Below are 25,665 nucleotides of genomic sequence, written 5' to 3' on the forward strand. Positions count from 1 at the left end.
GGGTTATATACAAAAAAGAGCTTTTCTTTTCCACAGACGTGCCTTTTGCATAATTACCAACTAAAGCCCCTTTCCCCCAGCACTTCCCAAGAAATGTTGAAGTTAAATTTCCTATCCTCAACATTTTTTGAGAACAAAAAGGAGCTGTTCTTTTCCACAGATGTGACTTCTGCATAATTACCAACTAAAGCCCCTTTCCCCCAGCACTTCCCAAGAAATGTTGAAGTTAAATTTCCTATCCTCAACATTTTTTGAGAAGTGCACCAAATATCAATTTTGTTTTAACTGTAACAATTTTATTGTTACTCTCACTTGGTGGGGATTGAACCCACACCTTCCTGATTACCAGGCAAGCATTTTGATCACTATGCCACCAAGGTGATGACCTTAAAACCCTCTTGACTCTTTTCCATATGTAGCTCTCATTTCTTCTTTCAACAAGATCATGAGAAATAAATATATATAAAAAAAATCATAAATAGGTACTCAAAGTGTGAAAATCACAAGTGGTATCTCACCATGTAAGTAGCTAGTTTTGATTCTTGAGGGACTCCATTGACTTGTGCATAGGGTAGATACACTGGATCTAAATCCATGGTGAAGGGTGAATTCTAAAAACAATGATAATAACAAGGTTTTAAAATTGGTGCGGGTGGTGTTGAAAAGTAGGACAACCACTTACAAGAAAGAGAATGCTTTGCATGCATCTTTGAAACTAGTATTGTGGAAGAAAGAAATGGTGAAATGTTACTTAAGAAATACTTAATAACTTGACAAATGAAGTGAGCTAACAAATCAAAAAAGTTATAAAACTCAGTGAAGTAGCACCCTCCTGTTTACCCCATTTGTTCCTTTGGGGGTGATGTTAACCTGTTTATTCATACTAATTGAATAGAACTAAAGCCCCTTTCCCCCAGCACTTCCCAAGAAATGTTGAAGTTAAATTTCCTATCCTCAAAATTTTTTGAGAAGTGCACCAAATATCAATTTTGTTTAAACTGTAACAATTTTATTGTTACTCTCACTTGGTGGGGATTGAACCCACACCTTCCTGATAACCAGGCAAGCATTTTGATCACTATGCCACCAAGGTGATGACCTTAAAACCCTTTATTCTTCTTTTTCTTTTTCCTCGTCTTCTTCTTCACCTAGGTACCTAGTTAAAATGCTGTTCAAACTGTAATAGGTGATCAAAATACATAGAGAACCAACAAAAATGTGAGCTGCACAGGTTTTCTGAGTGACAGGCTTAACTGTAGCAGGGCACTCTACTCAATAGCTTCAGGGTTAATGATCAAGGTAAATCTGCATACCTCTAGATTCTTAAGAACTACATGGTCAAGATATTGAGCAAAACATGACAGTAGCAAAGTAGTGAATCTGCGTTACAATGTAATGGAATAACCTTGTTCTCAACTTACCTTTATAGATGATAATGTCAGAGAGTGATTTTCAATTAACTAATTAATACATTTTGATGAACATAAATCCATATGTGTTTAAACTTCTCAAATACTTTCATGATTAAAACAGAAGGCCTTGAAAGATCCAAAAGATTTTTATGAATCACACATCACTAGGCACCTAGGCAGGCATAAAGGATACCTATAAAAACAACTGACCTATCACATAAAATTAATAAAAAATCACTTAACTTTAATTCCAAGTTAATTTCTTTCTTGAACTAACTTATAATGAAGATTCAGGAGAGCTTTTCTGCCATTTATTTTTACTTTTTTATTGTTCTGGATTTGGATTTTGGAAGTTTGACCAACAAGCAGCAGCTGTAGGTACTATAGGCAATTTCTACTTTCTGTTATCTCTATGTGTGGGGTCGTGGGGAACTAAAATAGTAGTTGCTACTTTTTTTTATTAAATTTAAATAGGCTGGATAACTTTATGATATCTGTTTTTGAGTTTTTATTGATCAAAACCGTCCTGTTTTGAGAACAATCATTTCGTTCGACATGAAATGGTTCAATCACACAAATCTGCCATCTGACCCCCTGCAAAAAGTAATGAAATGTTGTGTGATGTTCGCTCCATATTTTTTTTATTCCAGTGTTGCCGGCTAGAGCATGAATTTTTGGACTTCAAGCATTGAGCATAAATTTAATACAACTCTATTTCTTTTCTTGTAGATTCTGTAGAAGTTTACAAATTATTATTTTATTTATTTTTTTTCGCATACCAGTTGACCAGGAAAAATATCTTTGTGTATCTCTTATTTATCAAACGAATTAACAATTAGATTAAGAAAAATAGTCAAAGGCTACTAAGTAACTTGTGATTTTGTGTTTCAGATGCTCTCAGTATGTGACTATGATGGAGTCGGGTGAATCCAATCCATGTATCAAGGGCTTCATGTTGTTCCTAGCTGAGCTGTACAAACTATTGGAGGGCCATGAACAGAACGTTGAAGTAGGGAACCTCCTGCTGAGAGCTCTACACACACTGGTGTCTCTACCGTATGATCCTCAGAATAGTAAAATAACCATTGTGGTCACTATCTTGAAAGTGAGTACCGTTAACTAGGGATGGGCGATTTACATCGATATTTCCGAATATCGATATTTTACTTTCGATATATCGATATCGGAAATATCGATATTTTTATAAATATCGCCCATCCCTACCTATACAAACTATTGGAGGGCTATGAACAGAACGTTGTAGTCGAAGTAGGGAACCTCCTGCTGAGAGCTCTACACACACTGGTGTCTCTACCGTACGATCCTCAGAATAGTAAAATAACCATTGTGGTCACTATCTTGAAAGTGAGTACCGTTGACTAGGGATGGGCGATATATATCGATATTTTACTTTCGATATATCGATATCGGAAATATCGATATTTTTATAAATATCGCCCATCCCTACCGTTGACAGCCAGCCTAGATAGCTTGGTGTTCAGTGTCCAATCAGGGCAAACTTTATCTTTCTTTCTTTTTCTTTAGATAAGAGAACAGTAACTGCTAAAATCTTATCGTCCCGAAATCGAAGAGAAGAGCGATAGGATAGGAGAAAGCCAGCCTTACCAGCAGAGTTAGAGGGTAACGTGTCTACTCTGTAAGCGTTAGGTCACGGGTTTAATTATCGCCTGGGGTAAACTTTGTCCCAAACAGACACTTGACAGCCAGCCTAGATAGCTTGGTGTTCAGTGTTCAATCAGGGCAAACTTTATCTTTCTTTCTTTTTCTTTTTTTAAGATAAGAGAACAGTAACTGCTAAAACCTTATCGTCCCAAAATCGAAGAGAAGAGCGACAGGATAGGAGAAAGCCAGCCTTACCAGCAGAGTTTGTGCAGAGTTAGAGGGTAACGTGTCTACTCTGTAAGCGTTAGGTCACGGGTTTAATTATCGCCTGGGGTAAACTTTGTCCCAAACAGACAAGGTTCTTTCTTGGAACGCCTAATTTTCTTCTTGTCTGTTCATCTCTCCAATTTTGGGACCATAAGACCATCACCCCGGTGTATGGCAGGAAAAAAATGTATCTCTTCTTTATTCTGCCATCACCATTCAGCTACAGACCCGCTACAACAGCAAACAAACGACCTAGAACGTGACATAAGTGTAATGCAAATGAAAAAGGATGTAAATTAAAATAATGAAATCTATTTTTTAGACAGGGTTTCTTCCAAGTCATTTTTATTCTTTTCTTACCCTGCTAAAATACCATCTTCCTCCCCCCCCCTGCAGTGTTGTGGCTTCCTCCTCTACCCGAATCATACTGCGGAGACGGAGCAGCTGTTCGTTCCTCTGGAAGAAATCAAGGTCCTTCCCCTGTGTAACTTCAAGGATCAGAAGATGATCGAGTCCCTGGAGAACTGCAAGAAGTCCTGGCAGGAAGAGGCTCAATCTGTGTCCAACGGGGGAGACGGAGGTGAAGAACTGTCCAGGACAGAAGAGGTTAGTAAAAATCTTCATCATTTACTAGTGGTTGACTCGTACTTTGTACGGGATCAGCGCGCCGTAAGGGGCATGACTGTGAAGCGCCACCATTTTGAATTAGTATGGAATTTAAAAATTTCAAATACCCTATGTCACCCTTAGTTTTCTTCTTGACAACCACGAAAAAAAAATCATCAAAATTTTGTCCTCACTAGACTGAGTGCACCTTGTGTTAACAGCATGGAGTTGAAGAAAAAAAAATGACTTCCTGCAATTGAACCCGGGTGCGAGCCTAGTGTGATACGCACTCGGCTACGGAAGTTGCTTAAAATTCAGCGCTCGTAGAGTCAACACCTCTCTCGCGATCTTGGTCTGACGATGGGAATCTGAGTATTCCCGAAAGCTCACCAAACTTTCTTTAGTTGAATAATCTCTCAATTGTCTTTTAAAATTTATATTTTAATTTGTGAAGATTCTTTTCTAAATAATTATACCGATAATTATTTGCACTTATTTTAATAATAATTATCTTTAATTTGTATTCCAGGTGTTCTATGGACCAGATGGATCTACTACATATGTTACACTCGAGGAGTCTAATAATTATCTTTAATTTGTATTCCAGGTGTTCTATGGACCAGATGGATCTACTACATATGTTACACTCGAGGAGTCTCAGTTCTTTGAAGATTCTTATAGGTGAGTTGGATTATTATTTCTTGTGGAAAAGAAGGAGCTGAGATTTCAACCAGATCCAGATTAAAGTACCTACAGATACCAACTATCAACTATTTGGCACTCACTGCCCCGGTTGACAACGTATGTATGCCACAAATGAGGCTTGCCAAATATCCAAAATGTCGATTCGGGACGCGAATCCGCGAACATAATTGCCAAATCCGCGAATCTTATAGGTGAGTTGGATTATTATTATTTCTTGTGGAAAAGAAGGAGCTGAGATTTCAACCAGATCCAGATATCAACTATTTGGCACTCACTGCCCCGGTTGACAACGTATGTATGCCACAAATGTCGGAGTATTGACCACTTGATCTCTGGACAACTGGAGACTCTTTGGTCCTGTTCAAGCAGTAGAAATAAGAACTGCTGTTACTATTATCAGTACATCTACAGATTCGTACCGTATCTATTCTGCAAGTTAGAAAACACCCCTTTCAATGTTATTCAATAACCATAGGTATTCAGTGATAGCATACAAGGGTTAAATTAGACGACAAGATTGCTTCTAATATAAGGCCAGCCACTCACGCTCAGACCTAGGTCTGTCAGACCTAGGTCTGTCAGACCGTCTGAACCGAGTCTGAAGCTTTTTCCGCCACACACGTACCGACTGTGTCAGACTATCTGAGCTTGAGTGGCGGGGCATAAAGGGCAATCTTAGTTTGTAAATTAGTCCTGGTTAAGATTGAATGGCAGGGGTTGGTCTCGGGCAATACTCACGCCTAATTGAGGAGCTGGGTGCAAAAAGGGAAGTATGGATTTTTTGCCCTTTTTGCGTAAAACGGTTTTTTGAATAGAACGTGGTGCGCTCTATCTTCCAGCGTTTGAACTGCAGTGATAAGTTTGGCACTCACTGCCCCGGTTGACAACGTATGTATGCCACAAATGTCGGAGTATTGACCACTTGATTTCTGGACAACTTTAAACTTCCTTGTGTTTTCCTATATTAACAATGCTTTACAAAATATTGTCTTGTGTTTTGCAGAGAACTGGATGATGGAATGAGTGAGGAGATGCAGGAAGAGTATGAGAAATTCTTGGCCGAGGTATGTTTCTTTCCACACAATTATCTGAACTAATGGTTTTTTTTTTAGGTTGAATCGCCTTAAAAGGGGAGTACACGTTGCCACAAGTTTTAGGAGACTTACACCCATATTTATGAACAAAATGCTGGCTCTTAAGTTCGTGCTAAGCATAGTCTCAAGGCATTTGATTGGTCAATTTTGCTTCAAGGATTTTGATGAAAAATTGAAAACTTTAAAGTTTAATATCTCAGTTTGATGATTTTCATTTATTGCCCTTTTTGCACCCAGCTCCTTAATTGAAGATTTGATTTTTTATACTAATAAGTTTAGTTCTGTAATTCTGAATTTCAATTTACGACTTAGTCCAAGGATTTCTGTACACGGTTCGTAGATCGTATCGTAAAAGATGGGGATTTGATGGGAATAGCGCCTTGCTATTAAATCAGAGCGCCTCGCTAAAAGCAGTTCGATACGATCAAGACTTGTGTGCGGATTTCCTAACAGTTTTTTTATTTGATCTCGAATTGTAAAACGGGTTAAAAAACGAAATTTTTTTGTTAACAAAATTAAGAAAATAACGTTTACGACGATGAAATTTGGCACTCACTGCCCCGGTTGACAACGTATGTATGCCACAAATGTCGGAGTATTGACCACTTGATCTCTGGACAACTTTAAACTTCCTTGTGTTTTCCTATATTAACAATGCTTTACAAAATATTGTCTTGTGTTTTGCAGAGAACTGGATGATGGAATGAGTGAGGAGATGCAGGAAGAGTATGAGAAATTCTTGGCCGAGGTATGTTTGTTTCCACATAAATATCTGAACTAATAGTTTTTTTTGGTTAAATCGCCTTAAGTAAAAGGGGGGATAATTTTATCTGTGTACACGTTGCCACAAGTTTTAGGAGACTTAGGGTGAAAGAACTATAGTAAAAATGTAAATGCAGTTTCTTTGTGTTATATAACACAACTTTGGTGCTCACTGCAGCATTGTAGGATTTTTCCCAATATCTCAATAATCCTAACATCCAATGTTTACCTACCGTGCTGGCAGTTTTAGGAGACTTAGGGTGAAAGAACTATAGTATGTACTGAATTAGACTTACAACACTTTTTTTTAATTGTACATAGTAGGTTTGGGGGGTTGTACATAGTAGCTTCCGAAATCTCACTAGTATCTGACTCACTGAGTAGTTCACTGAAAAGAGTAGTTCTTTTTTTTATATAACTAACTCGATCACTCTCTCACTCTTCTTCTATTCTATTCCCTCCCATTCCTCTCCTTTTTCCTTTACAGAAATTCCTTGGTAGACTCTCAGATCGAATTCCTATTCCAATGCCTATTTGACATCCTTGCTAAGTGCTACCTCTCTCCTCAACTATTCCATCTAGTGACGTCAGAATAGAACTCTGGGAAAATGACAAGATTCCTGTGAGGAAAATGACAACATTCCTGTGAGGAAAACATATGGAAAATTCTCTCCTGGGGAGAGATGTTTTTGGGAAACTTTCTAGTATGTGTGTAATTATGTTTTTATTTTTTCCAACTATGCCAAAATCATGTTGCACTTTTCTTTTCAAAATAATAACTAAACATCCTTTGCTAGTGTGGTCTGTGTCGTAGCATACCCTTCCCGTAGTATGTCCCTCACAAGATTTCTTTTCAAAATAATAACTAAACATCCTTTGCTAGTGTGGTCTGTGTCGTAGCATACCCTTCCCGTGGTATGTCCCTCATAAGATGGACAATAACAAGTCGATGAGGGGCATCGAACCCGGGACCCCTTCGCAATCAAGCGCGTTACCACTGGGCTATTCATGCCCCCATAGTATTCTTCTTTCTTAGGATGTCAGACCGAAATGTCAATTAAAATAAATAAATACCCTTTTCTTATTTAAATAGGATGTGCCCCCATAGTATGAACCCAAAATTGAAATTTCAAACATTGTTCCGAGTGCATGGCAGTACGCCAGGCCACCAAGTTCCAGTAGTAATCAAGATTTTCCATTGTATTTCAGATCCCCAACCATTAAGCTGCCTGGCGAGTGGAAATCAACGTCTGTGGTGATCTGACCTACTCAGAACTCAAACTGTGAATGTGATCCTCAAAATATATTCTTTGCAACTCATACTGGGCCTTGAATCAGCGTGTTCTATAGATGACGGAGTTAAGAAAGCATATAAAACCAAGAATGATCAAGATAGCAAAACATACAAAACTATTTATGATAGACCTACTTTTGATGCTACATACACAATAAATGATGGCAGAAGTAAAAACCCATACAAAATCAATGAAAGAGGTAATTTTGATACTACAATTAAAATTCAGGATAATAAATCCGACAGAATATGTAAAACAAAGGATGATACAGCCAGTAAACCGTACAAAATCAATGAAGATCCATGCAAATCCAAAACCCGCAAAGTTTTTGAGCCATATGAAAAGCGTGATGACAAAGTCAATAAAACTTACAATATCTATGATGGTGAACCTAACAGACTGAACAAAATCAATGACAATCCATACAAAATCAAAAAAGACGAAGTTCTTGGACCACATACAAAGCATAGTGAAAAAGTTAACAATGGCAATCCATACAAAACCAAAAAAGACACAGTATTTGAACGAAATGAAACCTGTGATGACAAAGTCAACAAAAGAACACACAGAGAAAATCTATCGAGTATCCATGACGCAACATTCAATGTATACGGAGACGGGTTTGATTCAGGTTGCCGCGATTGTAGACCTTATGAGAGCGATAAAGGAAGGTATAGATCTTATGAAGCCAGACACAATCCATGCGAAAACACTTACGGAGATAGAAGAAATGAAGAATATTACGGAAGAATTGACGGAAAAAGGAATTCTAGAAATGGAAAATATGCAAGCAGTGAAGAAAGAAGTGAAACTGGATATGAAAATTGTGCACCTGATGACGAAAAGTATGGTTTTACTGATGGAAATTGTAGAGCAACAGATACAACATACAGATCTACTAGTGGAAACAAACGAAATAAATATGAAGCAAACAGTTCTAATGAAAGAAAATATGAAAGTAAGAGTAGACCTGATTATGGAATAGACAAACCAAGATCTAAAGGCAAATATGAAGACAAACAAAGGATAATAAAGCCAGTAAACCATACAAAATCAATAAAGATCCATGCGAATCCATAACCCGCAAAGTTCTTGAACAATGTGAAAGGCGTGATGACAAAGTCAATAAACCTTACAATATCTATGTCGGTAAACCTAACAGACTGAACAAAATCAATGACAATCCATACAAAATCAAAAAAGACGAAGTTCTTGGACCACATACAAAAGTTAACAATGGCAATCCATACAAAACCAAAAAAGACACAGTATTTGAACGAAATGAAACCTGTGATGACAAAGTCAACAAGAGAACACACAGAGAAAGTCTATCGAGTATCCATGACGCAACATTCAATGTATACGGAGACGGGTTTGATTCAGGTTGCCGCGATTGTAGACCTTATGAGAGCGATAAAGGAAGGTATAGATCTTATGAAGCCAGACACAATCCATGCGAAAACACTTACGGAGATAGAAGAAATGAAGAATATTACGGAAGAATTGACGGAAAAAGGAATTCTAGAAATGGAAAATATGCAAGCAGTGAAGACACAGGTGAAACTGGATATGAAAATTGTGCACCTGATGACGAAAAGTATGGTTTTACTGATGGAAATTGTAGAGCAACAGATACAACATACAGATCTACTAGTGGAAACAAACGAAATAAATATGAAGTAAACAGTTCTAATGAAAGAAAATATGAAAGTAAGAGTAGACCTGATTATGGAATAGACAAACCAAGATCTAAAGGCAAATATGAAGACAGACACAACATTACTGAAGATAAAAGCAGACCTGATTATGGGATAAATGAAACGGCATCTCGTAAAGAAAAATACAGAAGAGCAGAAGACAAATATTGTGGTGTAACTGATGGGAAAAGTACTGGTAAAGATGCAACATACTGTAGGTATACGGATGGAAATAAAGGGACCAAATTTGAAACATACAGTCCTTGTGAAGATCAATATGGAAGTAGTAAAGGAAAATATTCGAGATATGAAGAAGAAATATGTGGTACAAATATTGTGGTATAACTGATGGGAAAAGTACTGGTAAAGATGCAACATACTGTAGGTATACGGATGGAAATAAAGAGACCAAATTTGAAACATACAGTCCTTGTGAAGATCAATATGGAAGTAGTAAAGGAAAATATTCGAGATATGAAGAAGAAATATGGACCGAATTTGAAACATACAGTCCTTGTGAAGATCAATATGGAAGTAGTAAAGGAAAATATTCGAGATATGAAGAAGAAATATGTGGTGAAGCTGTGAGAAAAAGTAAAACAAAGGATGAAACCTGTAGACCAGTTGATAGATCTGATAGAAACATTGGAAGCAAATACGAAATACGCAGACCTTGTGAAGAATATACTACTGACGAAACATACGGGACAACTGAGAGTGAAAGCAAAGTAAGTGATGTAATATGCACACCATATGAAAGCGAAAGAACCAGGAGAGTTGTAACGAAAATAGAGAAAGCTCGCATGAAAGGTATCCCAGAGGAACAAGTCATTGTGAAACAACTAGACGTACCAGTGATAAAACTAGCGATGATACGAGTAGGTTCAAAAATTACAATAACCCTAGAGGTCCCTTTGAAGACATTAAAAAAAGTCCTAGTAAACATACGAGAGAACCATCAAGCAATGAAAGATATACCAAAGAAACAAGTCGTTATGAAAGCACTGGATGTTTAGATACAACCAGAGATAAAGCCAAAAAAGTCCTAGTAAACATACGAGAGAACCATCAAACAATGAAAGATATACCAAAGAAACAAGTCGTTATGAAAGCACTGGATGTTTAGATACAACCAGAGATAAAGCAACTGAGCTTAAAAATTACAACTCCAGAAGTGCGGATAATGATATTAAAAAAAGACGTAGCAAACATACGAAAGAATCAACATACGATGGAAATTATGCCAAAGAATCAAGAAGTGAAAAAAGAATTGCCAGAAAGCTTAAAAATTACAACTCCAGAAGTGCGGATAATGATATTCAAAAAAGACGTAGCAAACATACGAAAGAATCAACATACGATGGAAATTATGCCAAAGAATCAAGAAGTGAAAAAAGAATTGCCAGAAAAATCAGTCGTTCTGAAACCACTAAGCAATCTCAAAACGCTCTGTCTAGCAAAAGTCTAATTAGACATAGTAAAGGTAAAACAACCTCCAGTGGATACAGTGCAGATACAGAAATGAAAACAGACAATGATAGTGGAACAGATAGAGATATTAAAAAAGACACTGAACAAACAATAAACGCAGAGAGCAAGACATGCATTGACAGGAAAGTAGAGAAAAAGAGCACAAAAATTAACAGTATTGTAGACAAAAACAGCACAAACAATGACAATGGAATAACCACTAAGCAATCTCAAAACGCTCTGTCCAGCAAAATTCTAATTAGACATAGTAAAGGTAAAACAAACTCCAGTGGATACAGTGCAGATACAGAAATGAAAACCGACAATGATAGTGGAACAGATAGAGATATTAAAAAAGACACTGAACAAACAATAAACGCAGAAAGCAAGACATGCATTGACAGGAAAGTAGAGAAAAAGAGCACAAAAATTGACAGTATTGTAGACAAAAACAGCACAAACAATGACAATGGAAGAGTTAAAGGTAATAAGAAAGATGGTCGATGTGATACAAGCGTAAAAGAACAAACAATAAACGCAGAGAGTAAGACATGCATTGACAGGAAAGTAGAGAAAAAGAGCACAAAAATTAACAGTATTGTAGACAAAAACAGCACAAACAATGACAATGGAAGAGTTAAAGGTAATAAGAAAGATGGTCGATGTGATACAAGCGTAAAAAGTGTCAGTGAGATGGACATAAAGAACAAGAAGGATACCAGATTTGAATCAAAAGTAAAAACTGACAGTAAAATAGATACAAAAAATAGGAGAGATGATGGAATGCATGCAAAGGTCAAACATGACAGTAAGATAGATACAGACAGGAAGGTAGACATGAACAACGAGGAAAATGATAGTAAAGCAAACAACAAACTTGAGAATGTTACGGATCCAAATAGAAAAGACCTGATAAGTAGTGAGTGGTTGGCCGAAGAAGGGAGTATTGTGTTTCTTCTCGCCCATCTGATGAGAGGCATACTACGGGATGGGTATGCTACGACACAGACCACACGTACGAGTCTGAGTCTTACACCCGTACTTATGAACGAAAATTCTCGGTCTCAGATAAGTCCTAAACAAATTTTGGCCAATCAGATGTTTGGAATGGGGCTCAACCAAATGACAATTTTTTATTTCGAGGTAGAGTCCTATTCCGATGTAAAAGTACCCAAAAAGTGCATTGGCGCACTCAGAAACATCCAAAACGGTCCCTAAATCCCCTAAAATGTTGGAGATCAACGGAATGAGTTACCAAATCTGGAAGATAGTAGAGATGAATCATATGTTAACTATTGTGAAAGTCGAGCCAGAAACTATGAAAGTCAATCGAACTATGATGAAAGGCAGGTCAGTAACTGTGAAAGACGGCCCAGACATTGTGAAAGTCAATCAAACTATTGTGGCAATAAGTCCAATTGTAGCAACTGTGGTCAATGTCCATTAAGATCTTGCTGTAATTATCGAGCAAGATATTGCTACTGTTGTCGAGCATGTAGACCAAAATATAACAGTCCTATGAGTAGTATTACTCAGCCAAGTACTGATGAATTCGGTGTCAGAGATGAACGAACTTCGTATGCAGTCGGTGAACCTCGTGTTACGTATGAAACGAACGATGAATATGTTGAAAGAATGTGTGAAAGCAGTGTTGGAAGATGCCCATATTGTTGTAGACCTAAATGTAGTTTCCAGAATTTTGGAGATGACGACAGAAAATGGAAAGAATCACAGAAAATCAACAACCCTGATGATGAGTATAAAATCAATGATGACAGAATCCCTGGCCCTAATGAATATTATAGGACTTATGACGAAAACGATGAGAGAACATTCGAAAGAAGTACTGGACCCTACTGTCCCTATTGTTGCAGGCCTAAATATCCTACTAGTCCCCCGGATTATGGAGATGAGAGAAAACAATACCAAATATCACAGAGAACTAACAATCCTGGAGAAACATATAAAATTGATGATAACATAAACACTAAAACTAGGGAACCTTATAGGGCTTATGATGAAACCATAGACAGAACATTCGAAAGAAGTACTGGACCCTGCTGTCCTTATTGCTGCAGACCTAAATGTCCTACTAGTCCCCCGGATTATGGAGATGAGAGAAAACAATACCAAATATCACAGAGAACTAACAATCCTGGAGAAACATATAAAATTGATGATAACATAAACACTAAAACTAGGGAACCTTATAGGGCTTATGATGAAACCATAGACAGAACATTCGAAAGAAGTACTGGACCCTGCTGTCCTTATTGCTGCAGGCCTAAATGCCCTACTAGTCCCCTGGATTGTAGAGATGAGAGAAATCAATACCAAACATCACATAGAACTAATAATCCCAATGCTACCTATGGAAGAAGTGACGAATTTGACAAAACATGCAAAACAAATGATGACCCTTTGGATTGTAGAGATGAGAGAAATCAATATCAAACATCACATAGAACTAATAATCCCAATGCTACCTATGGAAGAAGTGACGAATTTGACAAAACATGCAAAACAAATGATGACCCTTGTTTTTATTACTGGAGATCTCAATATTCCAGCAGTCCTCAAAATACCACAGACGAATCAAGTGAACGTGCAAGAAAAAATATCAACAAAACTGATGACACCTATAGAACTGACGATGGAAAGGTTGACAGAACTTATGAATCAAATGAAGAACTGTGGTGTTATTACTGGAGACCCAAATACACAAGTAGTTCTAGAAGCTCTACTGACGAAACAAGAGAACCGGTAAGAAAACGATTTAAAAGCTCACAAACAATTGGAAACCCTGATACTGCTTTTAGAACAAATCATGAAAACAAAGACAAAATATATAAAACGGATGCTGGAACCTGTCCTTATTGGGGAAGATCTAAAAACATTTGCAGTCCTCAAACCTCTACAGTTGAATCAAGTACACCAGAAAGACAAATGCGCAGAAGCTCCAAGACAAATAATAACACTAATGCTGCCAATAGAACTAGCAATGAAAACGACGAAAAAACAAGAGATCAACCGTGTCCTAATTGCTGGAGGCCTAAATATACCAGTAGTCCTCAGACTACAGACCAAAACTCTACAACTGTCAATGAAAGAAAACGTAAAATCTCTCAGATAATCATAAAGCCTGACGGCAACTATAAAACTAAAGGCAATACATATAAAACGGATGCTGGAACCTGTCCTTATTGGGAAAGATCTAAAAACATTTGTAGTCCTCAAACCTCTACAGTTGAATCAAGTGCACCTGAAAGACAAATGCGCAGAAGCTCCAAGACAAATAATAACACTAATGCTGCGAATAGAACTAGCAATGAAAACGACGAAAGAACAAGAGATCAACCGTGTCCTAATTGCTGGAGGCCTAAATATACCAGTAGTCCTCAGACTACAGATCAAAACTCTACAACTGTCAATGAAAGAAAACGTAAAGAACAAGAGATCAACGGTGTCCTAATTGCTGGAGGCCTAAATATACCAGTAGTCCTCAGACTACAGATCAAAACTCTACAACTGTCAATGAAAGAAAACGTAAAATCTCTCAGATAATCATAAAGCCTGACGGCAACTATAAAACTAAAGGCAATAATGATCGATATAAAAGAGACGATGAGCAGTTTGATTGTCGAAAACCCAAGAACACAAGAAGTCCTCAAAATTCCATACATTTTGATGAGCCTGAAAGGAAACGCCACAAAAACTCCACGACTGTCAATAACCCTGATAATAATCATAGAACTAATGATAAAAAGATTTATAAAAGCACCAATAGCACCGAAAACCCAATAACACAAGAAGTCCTCAAAATTCCATACATTTTGATGAGCCTGAAAGAAAACGCCACAAAAACTCCACGACTGTCAATAACCCTGATAATAATCATAGAACTAATGATAAAAAGATTTATAAAAGCACCAATAGCACCTATAAAACTACCGATAAAAATGTTGATGGAAGATATAAAGCAGATGAAAGCTGTGCTTATTGGTGGAGACCTAAATATACAAGTAGTCCTTTGAGTTCAACAGATGATACTGAAGACTATAACAGACCTGACAAGAAAAGACAAAAGACTCCAGGGAATTTTACAGCTAGAGCTTCAGAAAATACTACAGTTAGAGCTGGTTCTATTGCAGCATACAATATCAAGGACGAAGAAAATAAGAGAATGTACAGAGCTATTGACAACAGACCTCATAAAGATGCTACATTCACAATAAAGGATGAGGGAGTTAAAAAACCATGCAAAACCAATGATTATGAAGATAGGAGATCATACAAAACAATTTATGATAGACCTACTTTTGGTACTACATACACGATAAAGGATGGCAGAAGTATAAACCCATACGAAACGAGTGATGGAAGAGGTAAATGTGATGCTACATTCAAAATTCAGGATTATAAAGCTCACGGAATATGTAAAACCAAGGATGATACAGCAAGTAAAGCGTACAAAATCAATGAAGATCCATGCAAATCCAAAACCTGCAAAGTTTTTGAGCCATATGAAAAGTGTGATGACAAAGTCAATAAAACTTACAATATCTATGACGGTGAACCTAACAGACTAAACAAAATCAATGACAATCCATACAAAACCAAAAAAGACGAAGTTCTTGGACCACATACAAAGCATAGTGAAAAAGTTAACAATGGCAATCCATACAAAACCAAAAAAGACACAGTATTTGAACGAAATGAAACCTGTGATGACAAAGTCAACAAGAGAACACACAGAGAAAGTCTATCGAGTATCCATGACGCAACATTCAATGTATACGGAGACGGGTTTGATTCAGGTTGCCGCGATTGTAGACCTTATGAGAGCGATAAAGGAAGGTATAGATCTTATGAAGCCAGACACAATCCATGCGAAAACACTTACGGAGATAGAAGAAATGAAGAATATTACGGAAGAATTGACGGAAAAAGGAATTCTAGAAATGGAAAATATGCAAGCAGTGAAGACACAGGTGAAACTGGATATGAAAATTGTGCACCTGATGACGAAAAGTATGGTTTTACTGATGGAAATTGTAGAGCAACAGATACAACATAAACAGGGGAAGACCAAAAATGAGATTTATGGACAAAGTGAAACAGGATTTGAAAGAGAAGAAGTTGGAAGTTAGCCACCCCCAAAACCGAGGCGCATGGAAGAGGTTGATTCAAAACGTCGACCCCACTTGAGCGGGAAAAGACGCAGTAAAAGAAGAAGACTTCTTCTTCTTCTTCCTCGCTTTTTCTCGTCTTCAGACAGGGTCATCGTGTTTTGGGCTGACATTTGGTTTTGGCTTCAAAAAATCCTGGATATATTGAGACTTACCTACTTAATAAGTGCCAGTATGGTAGGCAAACATATTGGGCGCTGGATTATTGAGATATTTGGAAAATCATATAATGCTGCAGCGAGCACGAAAGTTGTGATATAATATAACACAAAGAAACGGCATTTACTTATTTATTGAGACTTACTTTCCCAACACTAGGAGAAGATAGGCGCGGACTGGAAGTTGTATCAGGGCCGGACACATAATTGCCTAAGTCCAGAGAGCGTAATATTCTATCACTCTTGTTATCAGGGTCTATGGAAAGCCAAGTTCTCTCACTCTCATCAGGGTCTATGGACAGCCAAGTTGTGTCGAGGTGTTTTGATGTGGTGTAAGGGTCTGGCTGATTTTCCTTCGTGTTGGGGATGAGACAGCTCTTACCGTTCTCGAGATATTTTGTTTACAGACAGACACACACACGGACCAATGGCTGAAACTTTGGATTTAGGCTCTAGGGACCTCAAAACGTGTTTTAGCACTAAAATCTGACCATCGAAAATTTGATCCGATTACGTTACTTTCCTTCCTATAGGATAAGGAAAGTAAAAAGCAGTAAAATGGACTGTTGGAATCTTATTTTTGGAGATATACCTACTTCTTCTTCTTCTTCTTCTTCTTCTTCCTCGCTTTTTCCCGTCTTCAGACAGGGTCATCGTGTTTCATCAGTCTTTCAATCAACCCTGGGTTGATCGTTTTTGGCTGATATTTGGTTTTGGCTTCAAAAAATCCTGGATATATTGAGACTTACTCAATAAGTGCCAGTATGGTAGGCAAGCATATTGGGCGCTGGATTATCGAGATATTTGGAAAATCATACAATGCTGCAGTGAGCACGTTTGTGATATAATATAACACAAAGAAACGGCATTTGCTTATTTATTGAGACTTACTTTCCCAACACTAGGAGAAGATAGGCGCGGACTAGAAGTTATATCAGAACCGGACACATAATTGCCTAAATCCAGAGAGCGTAATATTCTATCACTCTTGTTATCAGGAGGGTCTATGGAAAGCCAAGTTCTCTCACTCTTATCAGGCTCTATGGACAGCCAAGTTGGGTCGAGGTGTTTTGATGTGGTGTAAGGGTCTGGCCGATTTTCCTTCGTGTTGGGGATGAGAGCGTTGAACTCTTGAAAATGATCGGCATACCTGGGGGAAACATAGAAGAGAATTGAATAGAATAGAATGGCATATAATAATAAGGTAAGTGTACCATTTATTCGCCCACCTAAAAAACGTACCATTTATTGGCCCACCTGCCCACATTTATTTTTCTAATTTTTGTTTTTATTACTACAATTTTTGAATAGCACTGTTTCGATAGCAGTCTTTAAGCCCTTTCTTTTGATGAAATTGGATCTTGAAAAAGTTCGTCCAGTTTACATTGATTATGTTCTTGTAAATTCAATTGTTCCTGTTTTCCCTTTCTTTTGATGAAATTGGATCTTGAAAAAGTTCGTCGAGTTCAGACTTATGTGGCGTATGGTACAGGTGGGCCAATAAATGGTACGTTTTTAGGGGGGCGAATAAATGGTACACTTACCCTATGATATGTATAAAGGAATGGGATAGAATAGAACAATAGAAATGAACAATAGAATACACCTATGCTTACACTGCCACAATGATACTGAAATTGCCTTTATTCAAGCAGTCTAAACGCAATCTTAACGGTTATGGTTCGTTCTTGGAACGGCTGGCTTCCTCCTATCATGTCTTCCTTCTCTCTTCGCTTTCGAGACGATAAGACCTTAGCAGTTACAGTTTTCCCTCTATCGAACCTCTAAAAAAAAAAAAAAAAAAAAAAAAAAATCTTGTCATTTGTTTCTTGGAGTCAGTGCTCCACTCTGCCAAACATATAGGAATTTTCAATTGTGTTAAGCATATTTAAATGCTTGTCATAAATATCGTTCCCCCATTATTACACCTAGGACCTAGATAAATTTTATGATTTGACTTGGACTCGAACCACCAACCTCCAGATCCAAAGTCCAACGCATTAACAACTGCACCACTGGAGGTTGGTTTCTGCCACACATATATGTAGTTTACTTACATTAACAGCTGATATTGGTCTGTGGAGTTCGCTTCTGGTTTTCGTCTAGCACTGATCCCACTATTGCTTCTTCCATCAATAAATGCACTGATCCCATTGCCACTATTGTTGTTGGTATTACTAAACTGGTTGTTGTTGTTGCCAATTCCACTGTCGATCACATTGTTGTTGCTGCCACCAATTCTGTTGTTGCTTCCACTGTCAAGTCTGTTGGTTCCAATCCAGTTTTTGCTGTTAATGTTGCCTCTATCATTTCCACTTTCAATCCCATTTCTGGTGTTGCTGTTGTCGCTATCAATGTTTTCATTTCGACTGTCAACCATATTTCTATTGTTGCTGCTACAGAGTCTATTATCTCCACTCTCAAACACATTATTTCCACTTCTTCTATTGATACTCCAATTGTCATTCTCTCCAATATTGCCAGTTAGTTCATGACCTACTTCATCTTTATCTACTAGGTCTCTTAGATTTTCTTTGTCCACTCTGTCTCTTTGATTATCCATCAATTCTTTATCAACTAATTCTTCGTTATCACTATCATCCTCATCGTCTAGTAGAAGGTCTTCAGGGTCTCCTATATCATCTGGATCCATTTCCTCATCTAATTCTTCATCAGAATCGTTTCCGTCTTCATCGTCTGAATTAAAGTCTGGAGTATCTGCGAAGAAGAAATACATCTAATATATATTTATAAATAAAATTGTAAATTTTTCTGCACATTTGCTTAAAATCGTGAAATTTTTAGCTATTCTACTCCTAGGATCCCAAAAAATCATATTAGATTTTTTTTTTGTCTGTATGTACCTATGTCCGTACATCTGTCACGCTGATAGACCTGTTTTGTCCTCTTTTCACGAGAAAACGGCTCTGCCAATTTTGATGGAATTTTTGTGTTTTTTTTAAAAAAAATGGCGATTCAAAATGGCAGCGCATCAAAGTTATGCTTGGTCCCGTACAAGTACAAAGGACGGGTCAGTCAGTATTTTATTCATAAAACCCGTTCTGTCTTTCTATGCAGCATGTCCGAGAAGTTCTGTGCTGTAGGTTCACATTAGATTTTTTTTGTTGTCTGTATGTATGTTTGTATGTGCGTACATCTGTCACGCTGATAGACCTGTTTTGTACTATTTTCACGAGAAAACGGCTCTGCCAATTTCGATGGAATTTTCGTGGTTGTTAAAAAGAAAAATGGCGATTCAAAATGGCAGCGCATCAAAGTTATGCTTGGTCCCGTACAAAGGACGGGTGAGTCAGTATTTTATTCATAAAACCCGTTCTGTCTTTCTATGCAGTATGTCCGAGAAGTTCTGTGCTGTACCCCTTATTGTTTTTTGAATGGCTAGGAATTTTTGATTACTGATCGAACCTAGGACAAGAAAAGGGCGTATGGCCCATCTAGTGGCCGTACATCTGTCACGCTGATAGACTGTTTTGTCCTCTTTTCACGAGAAAACGGCTCTGCCGATTTTGATGGAATTTTCGTGGTTGTTAAAAAAAATGGCGATTCAAAATGGCAGCGCATCAAAGTTATGCTTGGTCCCGTACAAAGGACGGGTCAGTCAGTATTTTATTCATAAAACCCGTTCTGTCTTTCTATGCAGCATGTCCGAGAAGTTCTGTGCTGTACCCCTTATTGTTTTTTGAATGGCTAGGAATTTTTGATTACTGATCGAACCTAGGACAAGAAAAGGGCGTATGGCCCATCTAGTGGTGTTATTGAAAACCTGGTTCTAACCCGGGAAAAGGCAACTTTTCGGACAAAAATGGCCATTTCTAGAGAAATTCAAATGAGAGGCCATATTTTTTTTTCTTTTACTTTGGTGAAAAATTTCTGGAGGCCGAAGGACATTTTCTCACCTGTTATTGGCAGTTCAAAGGTGACCGGACTAGCTATGGAGGCCACGGGCAGGGTTTTGGTCCCGGAACATATGTTGAGAATACAGAACACCTTGGTGATCATCGGATAATGGCCGAAAAATTTCTGGAGGCCGAAGGACGTTTTCTCACCTGTTATTGGCAGTTCAAAGGTGACAGGACTAGCTATGGAGGCCACGGGCAGGGTTTTGGTCCCGGAACATATGTTGAGAATACAGAACACCTTGGTGATCATCGGATAATGGCAGGGATCATCTGGCAGGGATAGGCAGAACCTGTGCAGAATGTCGCATGAGATGAGGGACCGACTTGGTTCTGAAACGGGTAGAATAGAAAACATTAGAATACCTATAGTTCATCCAGATCAATGTGACAGCAATGAGTCATCAACCCAAAATGAAGGAACCAATACAGAACCTGTGTAGAATGTCGCATGAGATGAGGGACCGACTGGGCTCTGAAATAGAAGAGAATGGAATAGAATAGAATAGGGATAATAGAATAGAATATGCTAGAATAATGGAACAGAATAAAATAGAATACAAAACACCTTATGGCAGGGATCATCTGGCAGAGATAGGCAGAACCTGTGTAGTATGTCGCATGAGATGAGGGACCGACTGGCTTCTGAAATGGGTAGAATAGAAAACATTAGAATACCTATAGTTCATCCAGATCAATGTGACAGCAATGAGTCATCAACCCAAAATGAAGGAACCAATGAGCGTGTGTACCAGAGCAACCAAAAGAGTGCATCGGGGATTTGTCAGGGGTAACATCAAGTCGATAAATAAAGTCAATCATCCCCGTGTTAAGTCAAGCGAACAAGTTGTGTTGTGTTTTATTCAACAAGTCTTCCCCAGCCACCCAGCGTCCATCGCCAGGTCCGGGCCGACCTTAAACAAGAGACGAACCTTCTCGTCGACGACAATAGATAGTAGGAAATTTTGTTTTCTTCGACGACAATAGATAGTAGGAAATTTTGTTTTCTAACTAATAGACAAATCCCCGATGCACTCTGACGTGGAGCGAAAGAGAGAAGGGTTTCGTGTGACTTTAATGTGATCTACCGCTGGCACAATCACTCTTTAGGCTTTACAGACTAGTTGGTCCGTATTTCCATTTTATTATCAAGTAGTACAGAACTAAAGAAAAGAACCACTCACGGCAGACTCTGTCCAATTTCCTGTTGACTTAGCGTACTAACTGGGGTAGTATTCTGAGTGGTGTAATACAGGGTGTCGAAATCGTACACCACATTGTTCAGCATTTTGTCCGGGTGTCGCATTCGGTCTATGATTCCAGAGACTTTACACATCTTTAGTTGGTCCGTATTTCCATTTTATTATCAAATAGTACAGAACTAAAGAAAAGAACTAACTACTCACGGCAGACTCTGTCCAATTTCCTGTTGACTTAGCGTACTAACTGGGGTAGTATTCTGAGTGGTGCAATACAGGGCGTCGAAATCGTACACCACATTGTTCAGCATTTTGTCCGGGTGTCGCATTCGGTCTATGATTCCAAGCATTTTGTTCCTGGAACGAAAATGAACAGACCAAATAATTTAATTATTAATTTTATGATTGTTTCTTTAAAATTTTATTGTTCCCCAAAAATAGAATAGAATAGAATAGAATATGTTGTTTATCCTGCCAGAATGAGACTGAAAAGTCCCTTTACTCCCGCAGTCTAAACAAGGTCTTATATATTTCATAGGTAAAGTTTACAAGAACAACGAGCAAAATGATAGTAAAGCAAACAACAAACTTGAGAATGTTACGGATCCAAATAGAAAAGACAAGCATAATGGAGATCAAATGAAAGTCAATCGAACTATGATGAAAGGCAGGTCAGTAACTGTGAAAGACGGCCCAGACATTGTGAAAGTCAATCAAACTATTGTGGCAATAAGTCCAATTGTAGCAACTGTGGTCAATGTCCATTAAGATCTTGCTGTAATTATCGAGCAAGATATTGCTACTGTTGTCGAGCATGTAGACCAAAATATAACAGTCCTATGAGTAGTATTACTCAGCCAAGTACTGATGAATTCGGTGTCAGAGATGAGAAAGTAGAGCCAGAAACTGTGAAAGTCAATCGAACTATGATGAAAGGCAGGTCAGTAACTGTGAAAGACGGCCCAGCCATTGTGAAAGTCGATCAAACTATTGTGGCAATAAGTCCAATTGTAGCAACTGTGGTCAATGTCCATTAAGATCTTGCTGTAATTATCGAGCAAGATATTGCTTTCGAGCGTGTGTACCAGAGCAACCAAAAGACATTCTGGGTTGGAAGTGGTCAGGGGCAACATCAAGTCGATAAATAAAGTCAATCATCCCCGTGTTAAGTCAAGCGAACAAGTTGTGTTGTGTTTTATTCGACAAGTCTTCCCCAGCCACCCAGCGTCGGTCGCCAGGTCCGGCCCGACCTTAAGAGACGAACCTTCACGTCGACGACAGTAGATAGTAGGAAATTTTGTTTTCTAACTAATAGACAAATCCCCGATGCACTCTGACGTGGAGCGAAAGAGAGAAGGGTTTCGTGTGAAAAAGTAGAGCCAGAAACTGTGAAAGTCAATCGAACTATGGTGAAAGGCAGGTCAGTAACTGTGAAAGACGGCCCAGTCATTGTGAAAGTCAATCAAACTATTGTGACAATAAGTCCAATTGTGGCAACTGTGGTCAATGTCCATTAAGATCTTGCTGTAATTATCGAGCAAGATATTGCCACTGTTGTCGAGCATGTAGACCAAAATATAACTTCCCTGTAATTTAACAATATCTCGGGAACGGTATAAGCTAGAGACTTGAAATTTGGTATGTCGTTCACAAATGTGACAAGTATGCAACACAAAATGTTTGGTTGAGATGGTTGCTGCGCTTGGCGGTTTTTTGACCGCTTTTGGACAGATTTCGACCGATTTTGGCGGTTTTCAGCTAAAGCGACAAACAGGTTAGAGATATTGTAAATGTTAGGGTAAAAGAACACTCAAATAAGCATCATTCAATAGGATAAGGAAATTCGTGTGATGTTCACACCAGATTTTTAATAGTTTGAATACATTAGTCCCCGTCCGATTACTCAGGTTACGGAACGTCGAGCGTGGACAGTACTTGGAATGGTGAAATATTCGGGAATAATTTCGTTAATAGAATACGCCGAATGTGAATATTGTGATGATTTGATTACGTGTTTTTTTTTCTCTCTTCTTACTACCTAATCTGTGAATGTTGTTTCTAGCAGAGAAGAAGGTTAGGTTTTATTGATTTTTTCACTTTTTTTTCCTTATGAAGGATGGATGCTTTGAGGATAAAAACATACGTAAAACGAAGGGCTGTTATTTCCTTAATGGATAATTCGGGGTTCTCTATTATTTGTTCCGTCCTTTCTTTCTGCGTTCCTTCCTTTTCTTTGTCTTTTTTTACCCCTTTTTTCATCGTTTTTCCTTTGTCTCTTTTTCTTCCTTTTTTTTTGTCCATTCTCTTTTTTTCTGTGGCCTTTTATAGCAATCCCTTGTGAAACGTACGTAAATAAACGGAACCCTCTTCTCTGCTGTACTTTACTCATTTTTCATTGTACAAAATATGGTTTTTTAGTTTTTCAACTTTTTTTTTCCTCTTTTTATTTATTTTTAATTTTAAGTTAAGCTTTAAGCTAGATGTATACTCTCGCTTATTTACACAGACTCTTGAGGTCTTCAAAGAAAAATCAATTTCTTAATCCAATAATATTAAACAGTCCGATCGGGTTGAACTTTGGATTTAGATGAACCAATAAGATTTGCTTAAACCAAAGGAACCGGGTGGAATTAAAATACCCCCCAATACTTCCCTGGGCCCCAATGTTGTAGTTGTATACTTCAAGAAATCAATGCTTAAAACATAAATCTAAAACAATCTCTCAATACTCACTGCCCTATTGAAAAGAAAAAGTCTTTTTACCTCAAACATGCGTTTATTTTATTTTTTAAGCTAAATCCCTTTAAACTTTAAAGGATTGACGCACCGCAATAAATTGAAGTAAATAATAATAAAAAAAAACTTTAAAGGTGAGCTATTTATTCTTCTGCAAAGTCACAACATTGTTTATATATGTATTTATTGTTTTTACATACCTACCTAATACTTGAATTTTGATATATGTACGTACTATAAGATAAGAAAACTCCCCTATACTACAGAACCTCCAGTTAGGCCCTTTCTTGTGTTCATCCAGCACCTAAATTGTTAGTTTTTTCACCCCCAATTTTGTGTCGGGAACTCGTGGGTAGGTTTTTTTCTTACCCATTTTGTAATAAATTCTTTGGTGAGAGTGTATAGCTAAGCTTGAATAGTGTTAGCCAGGCAGGATTGAATGGTGATGAACCAGTCCAATTATGGCCACCAGGCACTGGTGTACACAAGGCCAAATAGACACTAGCTACTGACCTTGTATAAGTACAACTGGCGTCCAATAACATTCCAGTCCAGTTGTTCGGCCCGAATCAATTGGATTAATAGCTGTAGAGAAATATTTAGACTGCGGGGGTAAAGTCTAATTATGGCCACCAGGCACTGGTTTACACAAGGCCAAATAGACACTAGCTACTGACCTTGTATAAGTACAAGTGGCGTCCAATAACATTCCAGTCCAGTTGTTCGGCCCGAATCAATTGGATTAATAGCTGTAGAGAAATATTTAGACTGCGGGGGTAAAGGGACTTTTCAGTCTCACCCTACCAGTATAAATAGAATAGAATAGAATATACCCTGCTTATACTGCCAGAATGAGACTGAAAAGTCCCTTTACCCCCGCAGTCTAAATATTTCTCTACAGCTATTAATCCAATTGATTCGGGCCGAACAACTGGACTGGAATGTAGAACTATAGTATGTATTGGGATATTGTTTCACCTGATTTAGACCTAGAACACTTTTTTTTTTTTTAATTGTACATAGTAGGGTTGGGGGGTTGTACATAGTAGCTTCCGAAATCTCACTAGTATCTGACTCACTGAGTAGTTCACTGAAAAGAGTAGTTCTTTTTTTATATATAACTAACTCGATCACTCTCTCACTCTTCTTCTATTCTATTCCCTCCCATTCCTCTCCTTTTTCCTTTACAGAAATTCCTTGGTAGACTGTCAGATCGAATTCCTATTCCAATGCCTATTTGACATCCTTGCTAAGTGCTACCTCTCTCCTCAACTATTCCATGTAGTGACGTCAGAATAGAACTCTGGGGAAAATGAAAACATTCCTGTGAGGAAAATATATGGAAAATTCTCTCCTGGGAGGGGAATTTTTTGGGAAACTTTGTAGTATGTGTGTAATTATGTTTTTATTTTTTCCAACTATGCCAAAATCATGTTGCAGTTTTCTTTTCAAAATAATAACTAAACATCCTTTGCTAGTGTGGTCTGTGTCGTAGCATACCCTTCCCGTAGTATGTCCCTCACATGATGGACAAT

At 37.9% G+C, this 25,665-nt stretch overlaps 4 protein-coding genes and 1 pseudogene across 4 annotated transcripts in view; 3 read left to right on the forward strand and 2 right to left on the reverse strand.

Annotated features, from left to right (window-relative positions):
• The window catches only part of LOC103507835, a 25,340-nt pseudogene extending 23,560 nt beyond the window's left edge, over window positions 1-1,780 (reverse strand).
• A 526-nt stretch (window positions 1,781-2,306) lies between these two features.
• On the forward strand, window positions 2,307-7,822 carry LOC103507838. Its single transcript, XM_017443497.2, has 5 exons — window positions 2,307-2,517; window positions 3,699-3,908; window positions 4,516-4,589; window positions 5,617-5,677; window positions 7,679-7,822. The coding sequence occupies exons 1-5, from the start codon at window positions 2,323-2,325 to the stop codon at window positions 7,691-7,693; spliced, it is 555 nt and encodes a 184-aa protein (XP_017298986.1). The 5' UTR covers window positions 2,307-2,322; the 3' UTR covers window positions 7,694-7,822.
• A 1-nt stretch (window position 7,823) lies between these two features.
• LOC113466854 lies at window positions 7,824-9,589 on the forward strand. The gene is made up of 2 exons (XM_026822613.1): window positions 7,824-8,767; window positions 9,520-9,589. Exon 1 carries the CDS (start codon window positions 8,177-8,179, stop codon window positions 8,747-8,749), a length of 573 nt encoding a protein of 190 aa, XP_026678414.1. The 5' UTR covers window positions 7,824-8,176; the 3' UTR covers window positions 8,750-8,767; window positions 9,520-9,589.
• A 6,817-nt stretch (window positions 9,590-16,406) lies between these two features.
• Window positions 16,407-20,905, reverse strand: LOC103507841 (putative uncharacterized protein DDB_G0286901). Its single transcript, XM_026822609.1, has 6 exons — window positions 20,631-20,905; window positions 20,437-20,488; window positions 20,196-20,286; window positions 18,336-18,996; window positions 17,170-17,428; window positions 16,407-16,631 (listed from the first exon to the last, which is right to left on the reverse strand). The coding sequence occupies exons 2-6, from the start codon at window positions 20,446-20,448 to the stop codon at window positions 16,407-16,409; spliced, it is 1,248 nt and encodes a 415-aa protein (XP_026678410.1). The 5' UTR covers window positions 20,449-20,488; window positions 20,631-20,905.
• Window positions 20,906-22,233: 1,328 nt separating this feature from the next.
• Window positions 22,234-25,665, forward strand: part of LOC103507842 (CCR4-NOT transcription complex subunit 1) — a 47,935-nt gene continuing 44,503 nt past the window's right edge. Inside the window, 1 exon segment of the mRNA XM_026822611.1 lies at window positions 22,234-22,334. Within this exon segment, the coding sequence (XP_026678412.1) occupies window positions 22,234-22,334 (101 nt within the window).

The sequence above is a fragment of the Diaphorina citri genome, unplaced genomic scaffold, assembly GCF_000475195.1.
Source record: "Diaphorina citri unplaced genomic scaffold, Diaci psyllid genome assembly version 1.1 scaffold345, whole genome shotgun sequence".
Taxonomy (NCBI): Eukaryota; Metazoa; Arthropoda; class Insecta; order Hemiptera; family Psyllidae; genus Diaphorina; species Diaphorina citri.